Source organism: Onychomys torridus, chromosome 4 (assembly GCF_903995425.1).
Source record: "Onychomys torridus chromosome 4, mOncTor1.1, whole genome shotgun sequence".
NCBI classification, from domain to species: Eukaryota; Metazoa; Chordata; class Mammalia; order Rodentia; family Cricetidae; genus Onychomys; species Onychomys torridus.
Window position 1 is genome coordinate 93,900,583 of NC_050446.1, and position 18,481 is coordinate 93,919,063.

At 44.3% G+C, this 18,481-nt stretch overlaps 1 protein-coding gene across 1 annotated transcript in view; it reads left to right on the top strand.

The window, feature by feature from the left end:
• Positions 1-7,391: 7,391 nt before the first annotated feature.
• The window catches only part of Rtf1 (RTF1 homolog, Paf1/RNA polymerase II complex component), a 60,708-nt gene continuing 49,618 nt past the window's right edge, over positions 7,392-18,481 (top strand). The window contains exon 1 of the mRNA XM_036185094.1: positions 7,392-7,597. Within this exon, the coding sequence (XP_036040987.1) occupies positions 7,394-7,597 (204 nt within the window). The 5' untranslated portion in view covers positions 7,392-7,393. The remainder of the gene's footprint in view (positions 7,598-18,481) is intronic.

Consider the following 18,481-nt stretch of genomic DNA (forward strand, 5'->3'; position numbering starts at 1 on the left):
TCAAACCCAGAAATCGGATGACGGCGGTCCGAAACTATGGTATCCACTCCTACGTATAGCAAATCTAGGGCTGACAGTGTGCCAGAAACTACTCCGCGTGTGTTTTTATTGAGTTCTCACAATAATCCTCAGACAGGTACCACTAGTATTATTCCAATTACAAAGACAAAAGGAAAGGTTATTTTTCGAGGTCACACACTAGAGACAAAACTCACTCTGAAGACAGGGCGTTGACCTCTCGGCCTGCGCGGAGTCGACCACGCTCCAGCCTCCGGAAGCTGGGTGTTCTCGGGGAGAGGAAGCCCCTCACCCTCTCCTGCCAGGCTTCCTTAGCGATTCCCAGTCCCTGTCGTTCCCTGCTAGGAGAAGGAGCACCTTGCCTTCTCAGACCCACACGGACTTCCGCTCAGTCCGTCTATTTTTCCCACCGGGTTCTCCACGCTTCCGGTGGAGGTCCATCTACTTTTCCGGTCCGGCGCCGAACAAGTTATTTAGACACAAGTGTTTCGGCTAGCCCGGGGGAGGAGCATGAAGGTGGACGACCTGAGGCTTTTGGTCCACAAAGTCCCCCGGAGTGTTCAGTTTCTGAAATTTCCTGTCGTTTGTGAGCGAGTTTTTCGCTCTCCTTCTTGCATCCCGCCCTCCTGTGCAAATACCAGTCCTCTGCCTTTCAATTAGGATATAGGCACTGCTAACGCATCTTCACTTCTAGATGTCTGGGCCCCTCGTGCCTCCTCTTCCCTACAGTCCCTTGAGAACTGTCCTGTGTGAATGCAGAAAGCCTCTTCTGCTGGAACTGCCTTTGGAGACCCACCGAACTAGTTAGCAATCCATCCCGACTTGCTTCAATCGCGCTCTGTGTAGTTCACACAGCAGAGTTGCTGCATACCCTGTGAACACTTCTGTTAAAGTGTTGTACAATTTGGGATCACAACCTGTGTCCCAAGTCAGCTCCAGCCACCTGTCCTCAATAAGGCAATTAAAAGAGCCAAATTAAAAATGAAAAGGAAGCCGGAACACTGGTGGCTCACGCCCTTAATCCCAGCATTCAGTGGCAGAGGCAGGCAGGTGTCCTGATTCGAGGCCAGTTCGGTTTACAGAACGAGTTCCAGCACAGACAGGCTTATAGAGAGACCCTGTCTCAAAAACAAACAAACAAAAAAGCTAACTAAATAAAAGTGGCAAGTGGACGATGAGATTTATTCAATCTATGCACATTGGGGAAAGGAACAGAGATGCAGCAAACCACACAAGTCAGTCCTCAGGGTCCTGAAGTGGAATCAAAGTTTAAATAGAGGATGAAGGAAATGCATATTTAAGCAGCCCAATCCAGGTGTGGTCTTGCTCACCATTGACTCGTAGTCTGGGCTCAGGTTTTATCTGTAAGGTGGTCTGACAAGGTGCTAGGTAATAGCCTCGGGTATGAGGATTTTAGTCAGGCTGTAAGCCTGATAATAGCTCCTAGCTATAGAGAATGGCTTAGCTCCAGCCTAACAATTCAGTTCCACCTGCAGAAATAGTATGTCTAGATATGGAAAGCAACCTAGTCTGCTCCTGGTCAAACCTCAAAAAATACAGTAACTTCCTGGTAGCTACCCAGGTATGTGTGTTATGTGTGCCACAGTCCCTCTAAGTACGTTCAACTTTCATCCCATGGAAAGATTGAGGCCCCTCGCTGTCCCAATAAAACAATCTTAGCCCGTTTAAATCGAGTCTGTCTGTCTCTCCGCCTCATTTTTCCTATAAAAACTGTTAAATCTGAGCCGGGTGGTGGTGGCGCACACCTTTAATCCCAGCACTTAGGAGGCAGAGCCAGGCAGATCTCTGTGAATTTGAGGCCAGCCTGGGCTACCAAGTGAATTCCAGGAAAGGCGCAAAGCTACACAGAGAAACCCTGTCTCTAAAAACAAACAAACAAACAAAAACAAAACAAAAAACAGCAACAAAAACCAACCAAAAACCGTTAAATCTGTTTCCCAGAGACAAGTTCCCCATTTAGCTGTTGGTTTTTTCTTCTCCCTACAAGAGGTTCCAAGAGAAACTCCCATTTCTTTGAGATACATTGTGTGAATAGTGTGATAGACTGAGAGACACAAAATGTCTCTTTAGAGTTCTTGAACAAACGTAAGTGCAACATATGTTTGGTACCCTCAGAAGCCTGAAGGTATCAGAGCCAATGGAACTGTAGTTAAGATTGTAGACCACCACATGAGTGCCAAAAACCAAATCCTGAAAATGCTCTTAACCACCAACCCATCTCTCCAGTCCCTTTTTACCTCTACTTGGTGAAGCAGAAAATCAAGTTTGGGGGTTGGGGTTTTAACTCAGTGGTAGAGTGCTTGCCTAGCAAGCACAAGGCCCTGGGTTCGGTCCTCAGCTCTGAAAATAAAACAAATAAAGAAAAGAAAAGAAAGAAAGAAAGAAAAGAAAATCAAGTTTGGACTTTATTTTGGATTTTTGAGACAGCAGGACTTTTGGTAAGTTTCTCTCTCATCTGTGCATCTCAGGCTTTGCCTTCCTGTTTGCCTTGGACTCTTTTGAGCAACTTGTTCTTTTTAATCACTTGGTGCAGTTGTGATTGTCTGGCTTTGTCTTTGGGTGTTTTGGTCAACAATATTGGGGTGTTATTGATCAATAGAGAAACAGTGACCATGGCAGTGGAGAGAGCTCTTGATGGCATTGGGAACCTGCCCTTAACTCAGTAGGGACTACAGAGATGGGGGACACACTCTGCCATTCTTTCAGTGGGAGGCCTCAAGGAGTCATAGTCAATAAGTGTTCTGTCTTGGGATTGCTTTTTCCCTGCTGTGACTCGTGAAAGGGTCCTCCCAGCTCTAGAAGGGAACATGGCTTATTAAAGACAGATGGCTGGATCTGTCTTGGGGCACAGGTTGTGACCCACAAGTCTGATACAAAAACACTAACAATATTGTATGTTAAATTTTTAGCATCGATAGGTTGGGGTTTCATAGTGTGGGTTCTGAGGATGGAACTGACAAGTATCTTTACTACCTAAGCAGTCTTGATAGCATTGGGTACTGAGGTATGCTTATCCCCATTGAGACCCAATTCTCAAGTTTCTCCTTCCTATTGCCTGCTCTGCTGCATGAGAGTTGGCTGACCACTGAAGTCTTTATAGATGACACCCTAAAGTTAGCTAGAAATGCACTTTATAAGGATTTCACGGTCCCAAGTTCCAAGAAAAGGTTATACCTAGAGCAGCTCTTGCCAGAAATGCTGACCACAAAAAATCCAGACATAAATCACTTTGCTCAACAAAGAAGCATTGATCATTTATATCTTCTTTAGATCCACACATCTGTAACCCTCACAAACATAAGTGAATAAAATAAGGTATACACAGCCCACACTTATGAAGCTGTTTATTGAAACATTAGATAACCATGCACACGTTTTTGACCTCAAGAGAGGATAGAGAGATGGGAAAATTTGAGGAAGACATGGTAAGGGAAAGAAGTCTTCACCTGAGTCTGGTTGAAGTTTCTCCCCAGCTGAGAAATCAGGAGTTCCAACATAATTAATAAAATTGCTTAAGCCTACCACCTCCTTTCCCAGAATTGTCTAGGAATCTCAGTAGAAACCCCATTTACAGTAAAAGAAATGTCCTAAATGTCTTGTGTAACTCCAGTGTTCTGGTTTTACCTCATAAAATTATAAGCTCATTAAAGGCACCTCCACAGCCACCCTTTAACTTCACTTACCAAAATGGGGGAAGGGTGGATTTCATAGCAGTCCTTTGAGTTAGAACTTGAAAGCCATTAAAACACTACACATGTCCAACCCTAAGATATTTAATTGAGACTTTCCTATGGAAGACTGGTACCCAAGCAGGTATATATCTTTTATTTTACCAGTGTCTTAATATACAGTCCTGACTGACCTTGAACTCCCAAGGATCCACCTGCCTCTGCCTCTTAAGTGAACTTGGATATTCTTTCCTGAGTACCTTTTCTTCTCTTAACCCTTGAATTTAAAAATCTATATTAAAATATTTTTAGGGTTGGGAATTTAGCTCAGTGGTAGAGTGCTTGCCTAGTAAGCCCAAGGCCCTGGGTCCGATCCTCAGCTCAAAAAAAAAATATTTTTAATAAAACTGCTGGGATAGTCCCACAATTTATTTTCCACTCTGAAGCCGAAGATCTGGTTTAACCTGGTTTGAGGTCCCTGAAAGATTAAAAACTTCTCAGACAGTAGCAGTGTGACACTGTGGAGCTGTGTCTCTGTTCCTGTCACCACTAACATAACCCACAAGCCTTCTCTTGAAAATTCATACTAAAAGATGCTTCCTCATAGCAAGGAACCTGCTGCTCTCCAAAATGCCAGGTTGTGCTGTTAACAATGATAAAGACTCTGAGGCCGGGCAGGTAGTTCCGAAGACCAATGCTTGCCTAGCATGCACAAAGCCATGGCTTGACTTCCCTACCACTCGTGGGGCACTCCTGCCATCTTAACACTGGGAAGGTGAGATGGGAGACCACTGAATTCAAGGCCATCGTGGAATTCACTATGAGTTCCAGGCCGGGTCACATAAAACAAAACAATAAATGCTATAGGAACTGGGCCTGGTGGCATAGACCTATAACCCTAGCTACTTGGAAAGTAATTGCGCCCCCCCCCAAAATAAATCCAAAACAAAAAAAAACATGCTTGATACTAGAATAAGTGTTGATATTCCACTCATTTGGTGAATATTTGCCTAGAATGTATGAAGTCATGAGTTCAATCTCTCCCACCGTGTAAATTTGACCTTGTAGTGCACACCTGTAAATGGACCCCTTGGGACATGGCAGTAGGAAAGTCAGTAGCTCAGAACCAGTCTCAGCTATGTATGGAGTTTGAAGACACCCTGGGTTACAGAAAATCCTTCCTGTCTTAAAAAATATACAGGGGACTAGGGGGATGGCTCAGAGGTTAAGAGCACTGACTGCTCTTCCAGAGGTCCTGAGTTCAATTCCCAGCAACCACATGGTGGCTCACAACCATCTGTAATGAGATCTGGTGCCCTCTTCTGTCATGCAGGCGTACATGCAGGCAGAACACTATACATAATAAATACATAAATCTTAAAAAAAAAAAAAAAAAAAGAAGTTGCTTGGGAATAGCTATTGGGAATCCCAAAGCAGAAGGATCACATATTGAAGGTCTGCCTGGGCTACATATTGAGCTGAAGTTCAGCTAAGCATTCCTAGCAAAATCTCTCAAACTAAAAAAGAGTGCTGGGATGTAACTCAATGGTAGTGCACTTGCCTAGCCTGTGAAAGGCCCCTGGTTCAATCCCTAGAAACATAAAATAAATTATGTATACATATATACACGAACTTTATGGGATGTCAGAATGGCAGTAATCATTATGGGATTGGGCAATGGGGAAGTTTTAAAGTTATGACATTTTAACAAATATCAGGAGGGGCTGGAGAGATGACTCAGTGGTTAAGAGCACTGGCTGTTCTTCCACAGGACCTGGGTTCAATCTCAGCACCTACATGGCAGCTCACAACTGTCTGTAGCTCCAGTTCCAGAGGATCTGACACCCTCACACCAATGCACATAAAATAAATTTAAGTATATTATTAATAAAAAAAAAATATCAGGAGACTGCTGGGCATGGTGGCAGATTCCTATAATCCCAGAGGTTTCCCTGGGGTAAAGAGAAAGGTTCAGACCATATGAACAACTTAGAGAGACCCTGTCTCAAAATGCAGATTTTTCTTTGGTTCTCTTATGACAGGGTCTCACTGGCTCTAGCTGGCATAAAACACTTGTTAGGTAGATGAGCCTGGTTTTGAACTCCCAGTGACCTTCTCACCTCTAGGAGTACAGTCATGTATGTATCACCATGCTCAGCCTTCAAACTGGAAAGTAAAAAGAGGGCAGGGTATATATGGCTTAGTGGTACAGTGCTTACTTAACATGCATGAGATCCGAGGTTCAGTTTCTGGTACTGCACACAAAGGAAGAAAAAAAAAATCAGGACACAGACACATTTTCTTTCTGTCTCCCAAGCTCTCCTTCTATCTGTATTTGTTGTGCTATTTTAAATATATATACATATATGTGTATATGGAGGGAGAGAGAGAGAGAGAGAGAGAGAGAGAGAGAGAGAGAAATAAATTTGAGACAGGCTTTCTCTGCATAGCCCTGGCTGGCTGCCCTGGAACTCTCTGTAGACCAGGCTCGCCTAGAATTTACAGAACTCCACTCTCCTCTGCCTCCTGAGTGCTAGGATTAAAGGTGTGTGCCACCATGCCCAGCCTGTGTTTTTTTTTGTTGTTTGTTTTGTTTTGAAGACAAGGTTTCTCTATGTAGCCAGACCAGGCTAGCCTCAAACTCAGAGCTCTGCCTGCCTTTGCCTCCTGAATGTTGGGATTAAAGGCGTGCGCCACCACCTTTCTAGGCGGGGTTTCACTGTGTAGTTTTGGTGCCTGTCCTGGATCTTGCTCTCTAGCCCAGGCTGGCCTCGAACTCACAGAGATCCTCCTGCCTCTGTCTCCTGAGTGCTGGGATTAAAGGCATGCGTCAACGCCGCCCGGCATTGATCTTTTGTCAGATGATTTCAGATTCAATACAGAGATAAAGCATTTTCTTCTCCCCTCTAAACCTCTCTCATAAAAGGCTAGCTTGCCTTCATCTTCCTAAACTAAAATCTGCAACCTCTGCTCCATCTGCGCACCAATCTCAAAACCTAGGGACACTACCTAGCAAATAATCCAGAATCCATCTTCTTCTCTATTCTCGGTCTCTTCCGGTGTCGAAGACATCGTCGTCCCTTACCAAGGCAGGACAACCTAAACGAGTTTGAAACTTCTTAATATAGCTCATTTGAAGCTGCTTTCCTGCCGGGCTGCGTCTTCTCAACTCATCCCACACCCTCGACACCTGCTGCTTCCCCACATTGAATTTGAGTTCCCCAAACTAATTTTATTATCTCTGGACTTCTTCCCACGATGCTATCGGCTTGGAATACTTTTCCCTAATTCTTTGGGTCGCAGTTCGGCGGTTACTAATACGGCTCAGGCAGGGAGGCTCCGGTTCTTCCACCCACGCCCTCAGCGAGTTCCAGGCGACTGTCGTCCACACTGATGGCTCCTGAAGTCGCCTTCCAAGGCTGGAGAAGCATTAGCTTCCTTAGAGTGGACCCTGGTCCGGCGACTCAAACCAGCTTCAAGCAGAGAACCCCTGGGCAGCCTGCAGCTCCAACACCGCATCAGCTTCCGGCCCGCGGAAAGAGACCGAGTTAACTCCCGCCCGGAACCAGCGGGAGCGTAGCCCCGCCCCTCGCGCTGCGTCGGGGGTGGGGAGGGGCGGGGCTCCAGGTCTCGGCGAACGGCGTGAGCCCGGCGGGGGGCGGGGCCAGGGGCGGAGCGGAGCGCGCATGCGCGGTCGCCTTTGTGTGGGTCGAGCGGCGGCGGCGGCGGCAGTGGCGGCAGTGGCGGTCCCACTGGCAGGCGGGCAAGAGGGGAGTCCCGGCGGCGTCCGGCGTGGGAGCCGGGGGACCACCATGGTAAAGAAGCGGAAAGGCCGTGTCGTAATCGACTCGGATACGGAGGACAGCGGCAGCGACGAGAACCTGGATCAGGTGAGGGCAGGCCGCGGAGGCGCGGGCCGGCGGAGCGGGAGGGCTGAGTTCTGGCCACTGGAGCTGGGAGCCGCCCGACCCGAGCACCCGGCCAGCCCGGTGTCCGGACCGCTGCTGCAGCTCTTTCCTGTCTCCCCGCTGAGTCTTAGGCCCTGGAAGCCCGGGCCAGGCCTGGAGACGGAGCCCCGAGGACTTGGCGCCTTGGGCCGGGAGGCGGGGCAGGGATCGGGGCTGATGGGCCTCGGGGTTTGGGGTACTGAAGGGGGCCGCTGTCCGCTTGGGCCGGATCAGGGGATCCTGACGGCAGGCCGGGAGATCCGGGCCGGGCGAGATAGGAAGTGTCGCTCGCCAACCCCAATGGCTGGAAGATTTTGGAGGAGGTGCAAGTGTGAGCATGGGGCTGTGGAAGGGAAAAATAGTCTAGAAGGTGTGGACTCTGGAAGATGAAGTTTTTCAGACCAGGCATGTGGACATAGGAGGGACACCCATAAATGTCCCGAAGAGCTTCCGCGGTGTTTGAGGAGGAAGACTTAGCTGTGGTCTCTTTGGAGACTAGGGTCATTTACCGTCGAAATGGGTTCCAGTTGGGATGTCAGACCACCCCCCCAAAAAAAAACTTGGGAGGAGGAAAGAGGACAGATAACTAGAAGTTGTGAACTGTGGGGCAGCATAGAGGGACTGTGGCACAAGCTCTTAGCTTTTTCTATGCAGCGCCCCGGAATTCTTTTTCACTTGAGGATCGGGGAGCAAGTATTGAAAGTAACTCGTGGTCTTAGTGTCTTGGAGTAGTCCGCATTGCTAGTATACTCGAGAAAACACTCCAGAGAGGAAGCTGTTCTTGTAGCAGCACTTTGATGGTATCAGGAGATACAAAGATAGTTTCCTCCATGTTTCATGAGTAAGTGACATAAAGGAAGAGTATGCAAGATGCAGTAGCTTTATACATTTATAAATCTGAAATTCTGAGCCCTAATTGCTTTCTAACCGTGTACCTTTGGTCTCCACTGTAAAAAAGAGGTATAACATCAGCCTTATGTATTGAATTGGGCAATTGCATGGATCAAATGGTTTTTTGTTTGTTTGTTTTTTGGGTTTTTTTGTTTTGTTTTTTCCGAGACAGGGTTTCTCTGTGTAGTTTTGCGCCTTTCTTGGAACTCACTTTGTAGACCAGGCTGGCCTGGAACTCACAGAGATCTGCCTGGCTCTGCCTCCTGAGTGCTGGGGTTAAAGGCATGAGCCACCACCGCCCGGCGGATCAAATGTTTATAATAGTGTTGGTATAAACTACAAAGTTTTTGTATAAAAACCTTCTTGGGAATTTTTAGTAATAGACCAGAGGTCTCAGGATGAATTAGGGCTTTTAAGAGGGAAGGGCTGGAGAGGTTCTAAAGAAGACCCACTCACTCCAGTTTTTCTTGTTTGATACAGGGTCTCAGACTACAGTTTCGTCTGTTATTGGACTAAGCCAGTTGTCTATCTTGGCCTTTTGAGTGCAGGGGTTACAGGCATGGGTCACCACACCTGGCAAACAAAACAAAAGACAAACAAAACTTGTAAAGGGTGGTAGGGAGGTGGGAAAGTAATGGGGCCAGTAAAGCACTACCCAAAAACAGGAAACCTTGTTCAGGGGTAGGAACTGAGTGAATAAATTGAAGGCATTTTTATTGAAAGACTCCTAAAAGTCTACCAAAATGTATTGCTGTCTATAAAAATTTTATTGATAAATGTTTAGACTGCCCCTCTGTTTTGTGGAGTGTAGATGTAATCTTAAGTTATATCTGAAATAAATTAGATACCTTGATTAAGTGCTCTGTTTACATGGTCACACTCTTTTTTTGGAGCTGAGGATCAAACCCAGGGCCTTGCGCTTGCTAGGCAAGTGCTTTACCACTGAGCTAAATCCCCAACCCCATGGCCACACTTTCAAATCATGGTGAAGTTGAACATATTTTTCCCACTTTACATATGAAGAAAACGAGATTAAAGGAGCTAAGTAATTCTCTAGCAAGTAGTAGAAATAGAATTTAACCTAGACATTTGCTAGTATACTCTTTCTATTACATAAGTTTATTATATATAGTCTTCTAGTTTTTCATATTGCAAAATGAAAGTAATGTGGCTTTTAAATTATTGTTTATATTTGTTTGTATATATGTTGTGTGCATTGGTGTTTTGCCTACATGTATGTCTGTGTGAGGGTACCAGATTCCCTGGAACTGGAATTACAGACAATTGTGAGCTGTCATGTGGGTACTGGAAACCAAACCCAAATCTTCTACAAAAGCAGCAAGTTCTTGTAACAGCGGAGCCATCTCTCTCTAGATCTTGTTTGTTTTTGAGATAGGGTCTTGCTATGTGGTCTGTGCTGGCTTTGAACTTGCAGTCTTCCTGCCTTAGCCTTCAGATTGTTGGGATTATAGGCTTCAGCCATCACCACAACCTGTTTCATGGCCAGTTTCCAAGTTGCTAAAACTCATGTTTTTAAGATACACTAAATAGAGAAAGTTACCAAATTAATTAGAAAGATTGTTTAGGGTGCTTGGTAAAGCCTTCTTACAAATGAATTAAACTATCAATTATTCTGACCTTAATGATTTTCCCACAGAATTCTGATGAATGATTGGGTGGATGCATCCGTTGGTGGTAGAGATATTTTACCTGATCCACAAAGAGCATTTCCAGGGGCTGGAGAGATGGCCCAGTAAAAGCAGCATACTGTTCTTGCAGAGGACCTGGGTTCAGTTCCCAGCACCCATGTGGTGGCTCCCTACCATCTGTACTTTAGTTCTAGGGGTTCAGATCTCTCTTCTGACCTCCACAGGTGCCAAGCGCACCAATGATGCATAAACAAACATACAGCCAAAACACTCATAAACACAACATAAACTAAGTCTGAAAAAAAAATATTTCCAAAGTAGTAAGTGAAGGAGGTTCCAACTTTAGATCTAATTCTAAATATCTACTTGAAAAAAGAATGTGAAATTTGTATGTGGTACCAAAAATATTTTAGCAGCAATTCTACCTCCCCTTAAGCTACTTGTTGGCATGTTTACTATCAGATGGGAACTGGATCAGAGGTCCCTTTCCTTGTACATCCTAACAGGGGCACCTGTGCCTTCCATTAGTTTTTGTTGTTTGTTTTGTCTGTTTGGCACTGAGCCAGGCTATCAAAGGAATCCAAGAGAAAGATCTCTGTCTTCTGGATGGCCTTACCAAAGGCTTTTAGAAGAAATTTATAGTCAGCCTGATTTCATGATCTTAAGGAGTCTGCAGAACATAGCCAGTGCATCCCAGGTCTTTCCTGACTAATGCTGTTTTCATTGGAATTTTGACATTGGGCTTGGCTAGTTCGTGGTCCTTGTGGAAAGAACAAACCATGACAGATCTGCCAGTGTCTAATAGAGCGGTGCACAGTTAGTAAGGAGGCCTTTACCCCGAGTTTTCAGGTGGGAATCGAAGCCATTATGTCGGAATTCCGTAGCACCTCTGAATGAGTACTTACCGAAGGGGTGGTGGGTAAGCTGCTCATGGGTAACCTTTTTGTTGGTGGTTAGAAGGACCATCTGTGTCAGAAGCCACCTGGGTTGTTTATTTAAAATGTAGGTTGACTAAACCCCAACACTATATATGATGCATATGTACCAGTTTAAAAAGGCACATGCAATGAACTTTAAAAAAAAAAAAGGTTGGGGGCCTGAGGGGCATAGTTCCTACCTCCAGTCTACTAAAGCAGACCCTCAGAGACTAAAGTCCTGGATTCTATATTTGTAACAGGTACAGGCCAGTCAGTTATGATTCATGTTCATGATGGAGACCACTGCTTTGTATGCAAGTTCATCTTTGTTAGTAAGAAATGTAACTAGCTGGGAGAGAAATAGCTGCTTGTGTTTCCTCTAGTGTATCCAAGTGAAGGGCATACATGCAACCCAGAGAACTTGACAGATGTTTAAAGTGGCAAAGCTGCTAGTTTATTTAAATCTCTAATATGCTTTATTTAATTGGTGGGATGGTTTTTGTATTTTGTTGCTGTGCTGACATTGAACCCAGGATATCATGCATACTAAATACATGTTTTACTACTGAGCTGCATACTCAGCAACTAGGGGTGCTTTATATATTTTTTTTAATTTCTAAAAATTTATGTATATGGATAGTTTACCTGCATGTATGTTTGTATACCACATTCATGCCTGGTGCCTGTGAGGACTGAAGAGGGTGTTGGATTCCTGGAACTGGAGTTCCAGATGGTGATGAGCTACCATGTGGGTGATGGGAATTAAACCCAGGTCCCCTGGAAGAGCCAGTGCTCTTAACTACTTAGCCGTCCTTCCAGCCTTAGAGATTCTTTTTCTTTTTTGTTTTTTTCGAGACAGGGTTTCTCTGTGTAGCTTTGCGCCTTTCCTGGAACTCACTCTGTAGCCCAGGCTGGCCTCGAACTCACAGAGATTCTTTTCTTGAGTCAGTAATTCTTTCTTCTTGGAAGGTGTGTGTATGGGGTGTGTGTTTTGTGTGTGCACACATGTACACACTCATGAAAATACCACTGGAGATTAGACCCAAGGCATCATATTTGCTGGGCACATGCTCTGCCACTGAGCTACACTTCCAAGCCTTAGAGGCTTTTCTTTTTGCATGTAACCTGATAGTGTCCCTGTCTTTTTTATTTTGGCTATCTTATTCCTTTCCATTTTTAAACTGCAGGGTCCTTGTCATTGGTGCTTTGTTCAGCCCCAACCTGCCCTGGAAGTGCACATTTTCCCTCCCACTCAGGAACCTGAAGCAGGAGGAACAAGAGTTCAAGGCCAGACAGGACTACATAACGAGATGCTTGCTTTCTTTTCCTTTTCCTTTTCCTTCTTCCTTCCTTCCTTCCTTCCTTCCTTCCTGCCTGCCTGCCTGCCTGCCTGCTTTGCCTTTCTCAAAACTTGTTCAGGTGTACTCATACTAAAATGTTTTATACTTTTCATTCTTTCTTTTCTTTTTTTTTCTTTGTAGAGAGAAAGTGTCTCACTTGTAGCTAAGCTGGCCTGAAATTTAGGGTAGTTTGCCTGCCTCAGCTTTCCAAATGCCAGGATTATAGTGTGACCCACCATTCCTATTTTATAACCCCATTCCCACCCCCATCAACTTGAAAAGGCAGCAATGAAATTTGTCTTTGGAGATGGCCTGATGACACAGACCTGTAATCCCAGCCACTCTACTTTGCAAAGCAGCAGAGTCACAAGTTCAAGGCTGTTTGCACTGTAGGGTAAGCTGAAGGCTAGACCTGACTGGGCAACTTGATGAAACCACCTCAAAAGGCAAAAAGAGAGCTAGGGATATGATTTAGAGTGCTCACCTAGTGTGCAGGAGGCTTTAGGTTCCAACACCCATATTGCAAAACAACAACAACAAAAAAACAGTCTTTATCGTAGATGGGCCTACCAGAAATTTTCTAGGACCTCTGTTTAGCATTTTGTATAAAACATTGATATAAAGTATCTTTCTGTAAATGTTCCTCACAAAAGTTGGGAAATTTAAAAGTTATGCTTTTCACTGATACTGTTTCATGTTAGCCAGAGGTAGATTTTGAAGGCTATAATGAATTTGCCAGTGGCAGTGCTAACTTGTGAAATACTATGTTGTATAATAGTGTTACATATAGCCTTGCTGCAGCTTATTTACTGATATCATTTGGCTTTTATATGGAAATGGTTAGAGAAGAGTGAAGTCTCTTGGCATCTGTGAGTGATTCTGTGGGTGTGGGTGTGATCTTGAGGGTCGCACATGCTAGGCCAGCACTCTACCCCTGAACCACTCTTCCCTAGGTCTTTGGTTTTTAATTTTTTAAAAATTACACTTGTTTATTGATTTATTTATTTAGATGTGTATAGGCTTGAGTGCCATGGAAAGTAATATGAAGGTCAAAATACGACTTTTGGGAGTTGGTTCTCTTCTGCTTTGTGGGTCCCAGAGACTGAATTCGGGTCATTAGGCTTTGTCTTGTAGCGGGCGTCTCTCTTAACCTGCTGTGCCATCTCATGGGCTCATACTTGTGAGTGTCCTACTTTAGTTGAGAGTAATGGGAATTTAAGCATGTACCACTACATGTGTCTAAAGATTTATTTTAACCCCAGCTTACAGTAAAATAATTTATATATCCACTATATAGATAAATGAAATACAAGTTAATTAAACAATACTTATAATATCCAACAAAATTTTAAGTTTTTTCTTCATGTCATCTGTGTGTATGTGTGTGTGTAGTGTGTGTGTGTGTGTGTGTGTGTGTGTGTGTTTGAGACACGGTTTCTCTGTGTAATAGCCTTGGGTGTCCTGGAACTCACTCTGTAGACCAGGCTGGCCTCCAACTCACTGAGATCCACCTGCCTCAGCCTCCCAAGTGTTGGAATTAAAGGTGTGTGCCACCATTGATCTGCCTATCTTTACTTTTAATGTTGCCTATAATGCATTAACCTTGATTTCTCCATCCTTAGAGTTAAAACAGACCCTGCTTCTGCAGCTAGGTTAGATAAGATAGTTCACATCTGTAACGCCAGCACTTAGGCTACTGAGGGAAAAGGTCTGCCATGAGTTCAAGGCCAGACTGCATTGTGCAATGAGATCCTGTCTCAAAAAACAAAACAAGACATATACAACCTCCTCACTCATTCTGGGTTTCTTTCAGTTTCACGAGGGGGCTCAGTCTTTGCTGCCTCACTTCTGTACATACTAGTCTCTCAAAAGTGAACACACAACACCCTCTTTATCCTTTAGTTCCCTAATCTCCTTTTCCTTAACCTCTGTTTCAGATCTCAGCTTCAATGCCATCCTTATCAGGCCAGTATAAAGACTCACATATATCTGCCCTTCCTTTATTACCTGCAATCCAACGTAAAGAAAATGACTAAGTATCTTACCCTCTCTGGCGCATCTTCTCTACAAGGTCCTCGAAGGTGGCAAAGACTTTCATTTGTTCATCTAACCTAACACATTTGTTGACAACAGTCTCTACCCTTGAGTGAACAATAGGTATACCAACGGGTCCAAATAAAAAATGGCTTGGGGCTGGTGAGATGGCTCAGCAGAAATTTTTAATGAGTTCTTTTTCTTTTTTCTTTTTTTGTTTTGTTTTGTTTTTCGAGACAGGGTTTCTCTGTGTAGCTTTGTGTTTTTCCTGGAACTCATTCTGTAGCCCAGGCTGACCTCGAACTCACAGAGATCCACCTGCCTCTGCCTCCAGAGTGCTGGGACTAAAGGCGTGTGCCACCACTGCCCGGCAAGTTTTGTATTTTTCTTAAAAGCTTTGATATTGAAGGGAACGCTGGGAGTGGGAGGAAGGAAGAGAGGGGAATCTATGGTTGGTCTGTAAAATGAATAGAAAATGTCTTAATAATAAAAAAAATGAAAAAAAGCTTTGATATCTAAGCTGCCATGGGGGTTGGAGATAGAGATCAGTAGTAGAGTGCCTGCCTAACATACCTAGGAATGAACACACAGGCACTCAGACAGACAGACAGACAGATACACACAAACACACACACACACACACACACACACACACAATTAATTTTAACACTTCACAAAGTTAACACTGCCACTCACAAGTTCATTATAACCTTCAAAATCTACCTCTGACTAACATGGATCTATCAGTGGAAAGCATAACTTTTAAATTTCTCTAGTTTTATGAGGAACATTTAAGAAGGATACTCGCTTAACAGACGTCCTAGAAAATCACTAGTAGGACCATCTAAGATAAAGACTATCCATATTTTGTATGCCTGCAAAGGTTAGAGGACAACTTTGGGATCGGCTCCACGGGATTTGCACCATGGCCCCAGTGATGGACTGTGGTTGTCAGGCCTGGCCACAGCACCTCCACCTGCTGGGCTGTTGATTCACCGCACCCCACTCCCCTTCCTTACTCCTTTTTTTTTTTTTTTTTTTAAAGATTTATTTATGTACTTTATGTATATGAGTGCTCTATTGTGAGCCGTCATGTGGTTGCTAGGAATAGAACTCAGGACCTCTGGAAGAGCAGCCAGTGCTCTTAACCACTGAGCCATCTCTCCAGCCCATCCCTTCCTTACTCTTTTTTAAAAATATGTATTTACTAAGTATACAGTGTTCTGCCTGCCTGTGTCCCTGCAGGCCAGAAGAGGGCACCAGATCTCATTACAGATGGTTGTGAGCCACCATGTGGTTGCTGAGAATTGAACTCAGGACCTCTGGAAAAAAGTCAGTGCTCTTGACCACTGAGCCATCTCTGCAGCGCCCCCTTCCTTACTCTTAATAAACAGCCAGTGCCCACTGTTTGAATCACATTCCTTTGCCAGTGATGTTTCTGTGAAAGAGAGAACACCAACAAACATCTTAATACAACATTCTGTGGATTGTTCTTCCTTAGCACCTCTTGAGGCCTTCCCAGTTCTCTCCATGCCTGTGGCTGCTTGCTTTGTCAGACCACCATTTCTCTGCTCAGGATGGAATGACTCTCGGACTGACTGCGCTATACTTCCACCCTGGCCCCAGTGCTCCTCTAAAACCCTTAGTGGCTAGGTCACTCCTCTTCTTCAGACCATTTGGTGGTTTCTTGCTGTCCTCAAATCAGATCTCTGCCTCTGGCCCACCTCATTTCACCCCTTCCCCCTGGCTTGCTTAAACATCAGTGACAGTTTCTCTTTCAGGTCTTTGAGCCAGCATTATCAGCTTCATGGCCTTAGCTGTTTGGGAGGAGGCCTGTGTTGGGAACCCCATATATCTTCCTTTCCTCTGAAAGTTTCCGATCTCCACCTTCAGGGAGCCTCGCCTGCTCTCCTTGCTGCAGACAGGTTCCCTGTGTGCTCAGACCCACTTCCTTCTTCGGCTTAACGTGTTCCCGCCGCTTTATCTTCTTGCCTGTCTCCTACTCTGGCCCTTAAAGTCTATGAAGTAAGGCCATTTGTAGCTTTTCTTCGCTGTTAGCTACACTGTTGCCCTGTGTTTGGAACATAATAGGTGCTGGTAGCAAGGTAAGCACCCATTCTAGTTTGTCTGGATTCAGGCGTCTCTATGAGTGCAGGAGTTGTATCGCTAAAAATCAGGATAGTAATAGACAAATAATACCATGCTGTTGGGCATTAGTTATATTTATAGAGTTAAGAAAAAAAGCTTAGCATGCTAATTAGATATGAAACCTTAAGAATTTTATTCATGTGAGCTTTTTATTCTTTCTGTTTTTTTAATACTAGAAGATCCTGCCCAAGTATCTTGCACATTTAGACAGATGCTCTACCACTGAGCTACAGCCCCACCCCTTTCTCTTTCTTTTTAAATTTTTTATTTTTATTTCATGTGCATTGATGTTTTGCCTGCATGTATGTCAGTGTGAGGATGTCAGATCTCATAGAACTGGAGTTACAAACAGTTGTGAGCTGCCATGTGTGTTCTGGGAATTGAATCAGTGCTCTTAATAGCTGAGCTATCCATCTCCCCAGCCTCTTTTCCTTTTTTCTTTTTCTTTTCTTTTTAAATATTTATTTATTCATTATGTATACAGAAGAGGGCGCCAGATCTCATTACAGATGGTTGTGAGCCACCATGTGGTTGCTGGGAATTGAACTCAGGACCTCTGGAAGAGCAGTCAGTGCTCTTAACCTCTGAGCCATCTCTCCAGCCCCTCTTTTTCTTTTTTAGGCAGGATTTTACTATGTAGCCCTCAACTGGCTATGAGGACAAAGAATCTACCTCCCAAGTGCTCTGACTAAAAAGATGTGCCACCACAGCTGTCACCTGGCCCTTTTCAAATTTTGAGACAGAGTTTTACTGAATTTCTTAGGCTGCCCTTGAACTCTCTGTAGCTCAGGAGACCTTGGATTTAAGATTGTCCTGCCACAAGCGCTAGTATCTCGAATTATAGGTTTATGTTATCAGTCCAGTCTCTTGCTTTATTTTAGGTCTCAGTTTGTACTCTCTACTTAAATGTGGCCTTTGAACAGTGTGGTTGAAACTGCTATACAAGCTGGACACGGCATTTCTTCACAGCTAGACCTGTAGTAGATGGGGCACTTATACATTAAGCACATTTTTGGTTTAGCTTAAATATGATAGATCATGGTGTCACCTTAAGACATGTCCAGATAAATGTGAAGGTTTTCACTTGATGAGAGACAATATAGGCATGGTAGTGAAAGAGATCACTGGACGTTAGAACTGTGACCAGCCAGTGTGGAATTGTGGAGTGGGTTATAGATAAAAGGCAGATAGGTTTGTTGCTTGTGTATGGACCACTTTTTTTTTTTTTTTTTTTTTAAAGATTTATTTATTACAGGCCGGGCGGTGGTGGAGCACACATTTAATCCCAGCACTCGGGAGGCAGAGCCAGGTGGATCTCTGTAAGTTTGAGGCCCCTGGTCTATAGAGTGAGTTCCACTACAGGGGCCAAAACTACACAGAGAATTCCTGTCTGGAAAAAACAAAAAAAGAAAAAAAATATTTATTATGTATATAATGTTCTATCTGCACGCCAGATCTCATTATAGATAGATGGTTGTGAGCTACCATGTGGTTGCTGGGAATTGAACTCAAGACCTCTAGAAGAGCAACCAGTGTTCTTAACCTCTGAGTCATCTCTCTAGCCCCATAGACCACTTTAAAAAAAAAATACAGGGGGTTGGGGATTTAGCTCAGTGGTATAGTAAGCTCAAGGCTCTGGATTCAGTCCTCAGCTCAGGAAAAAATATATCAAATAAATCACCCTTAAAAATCTGTTCATGTTGTGGGTGGAGAGATGGCCAAGCAGTTAAGAGTACTTGTAGCTCTTCCAGAGGACCTAAGTGTGGTTCCCAGTACCCCTGTCAGGTGGCTTACAGCCACCTGCAATTTCAGCTCCAGGAGAATCTGACACCCCCTTCTGTCTCCCTC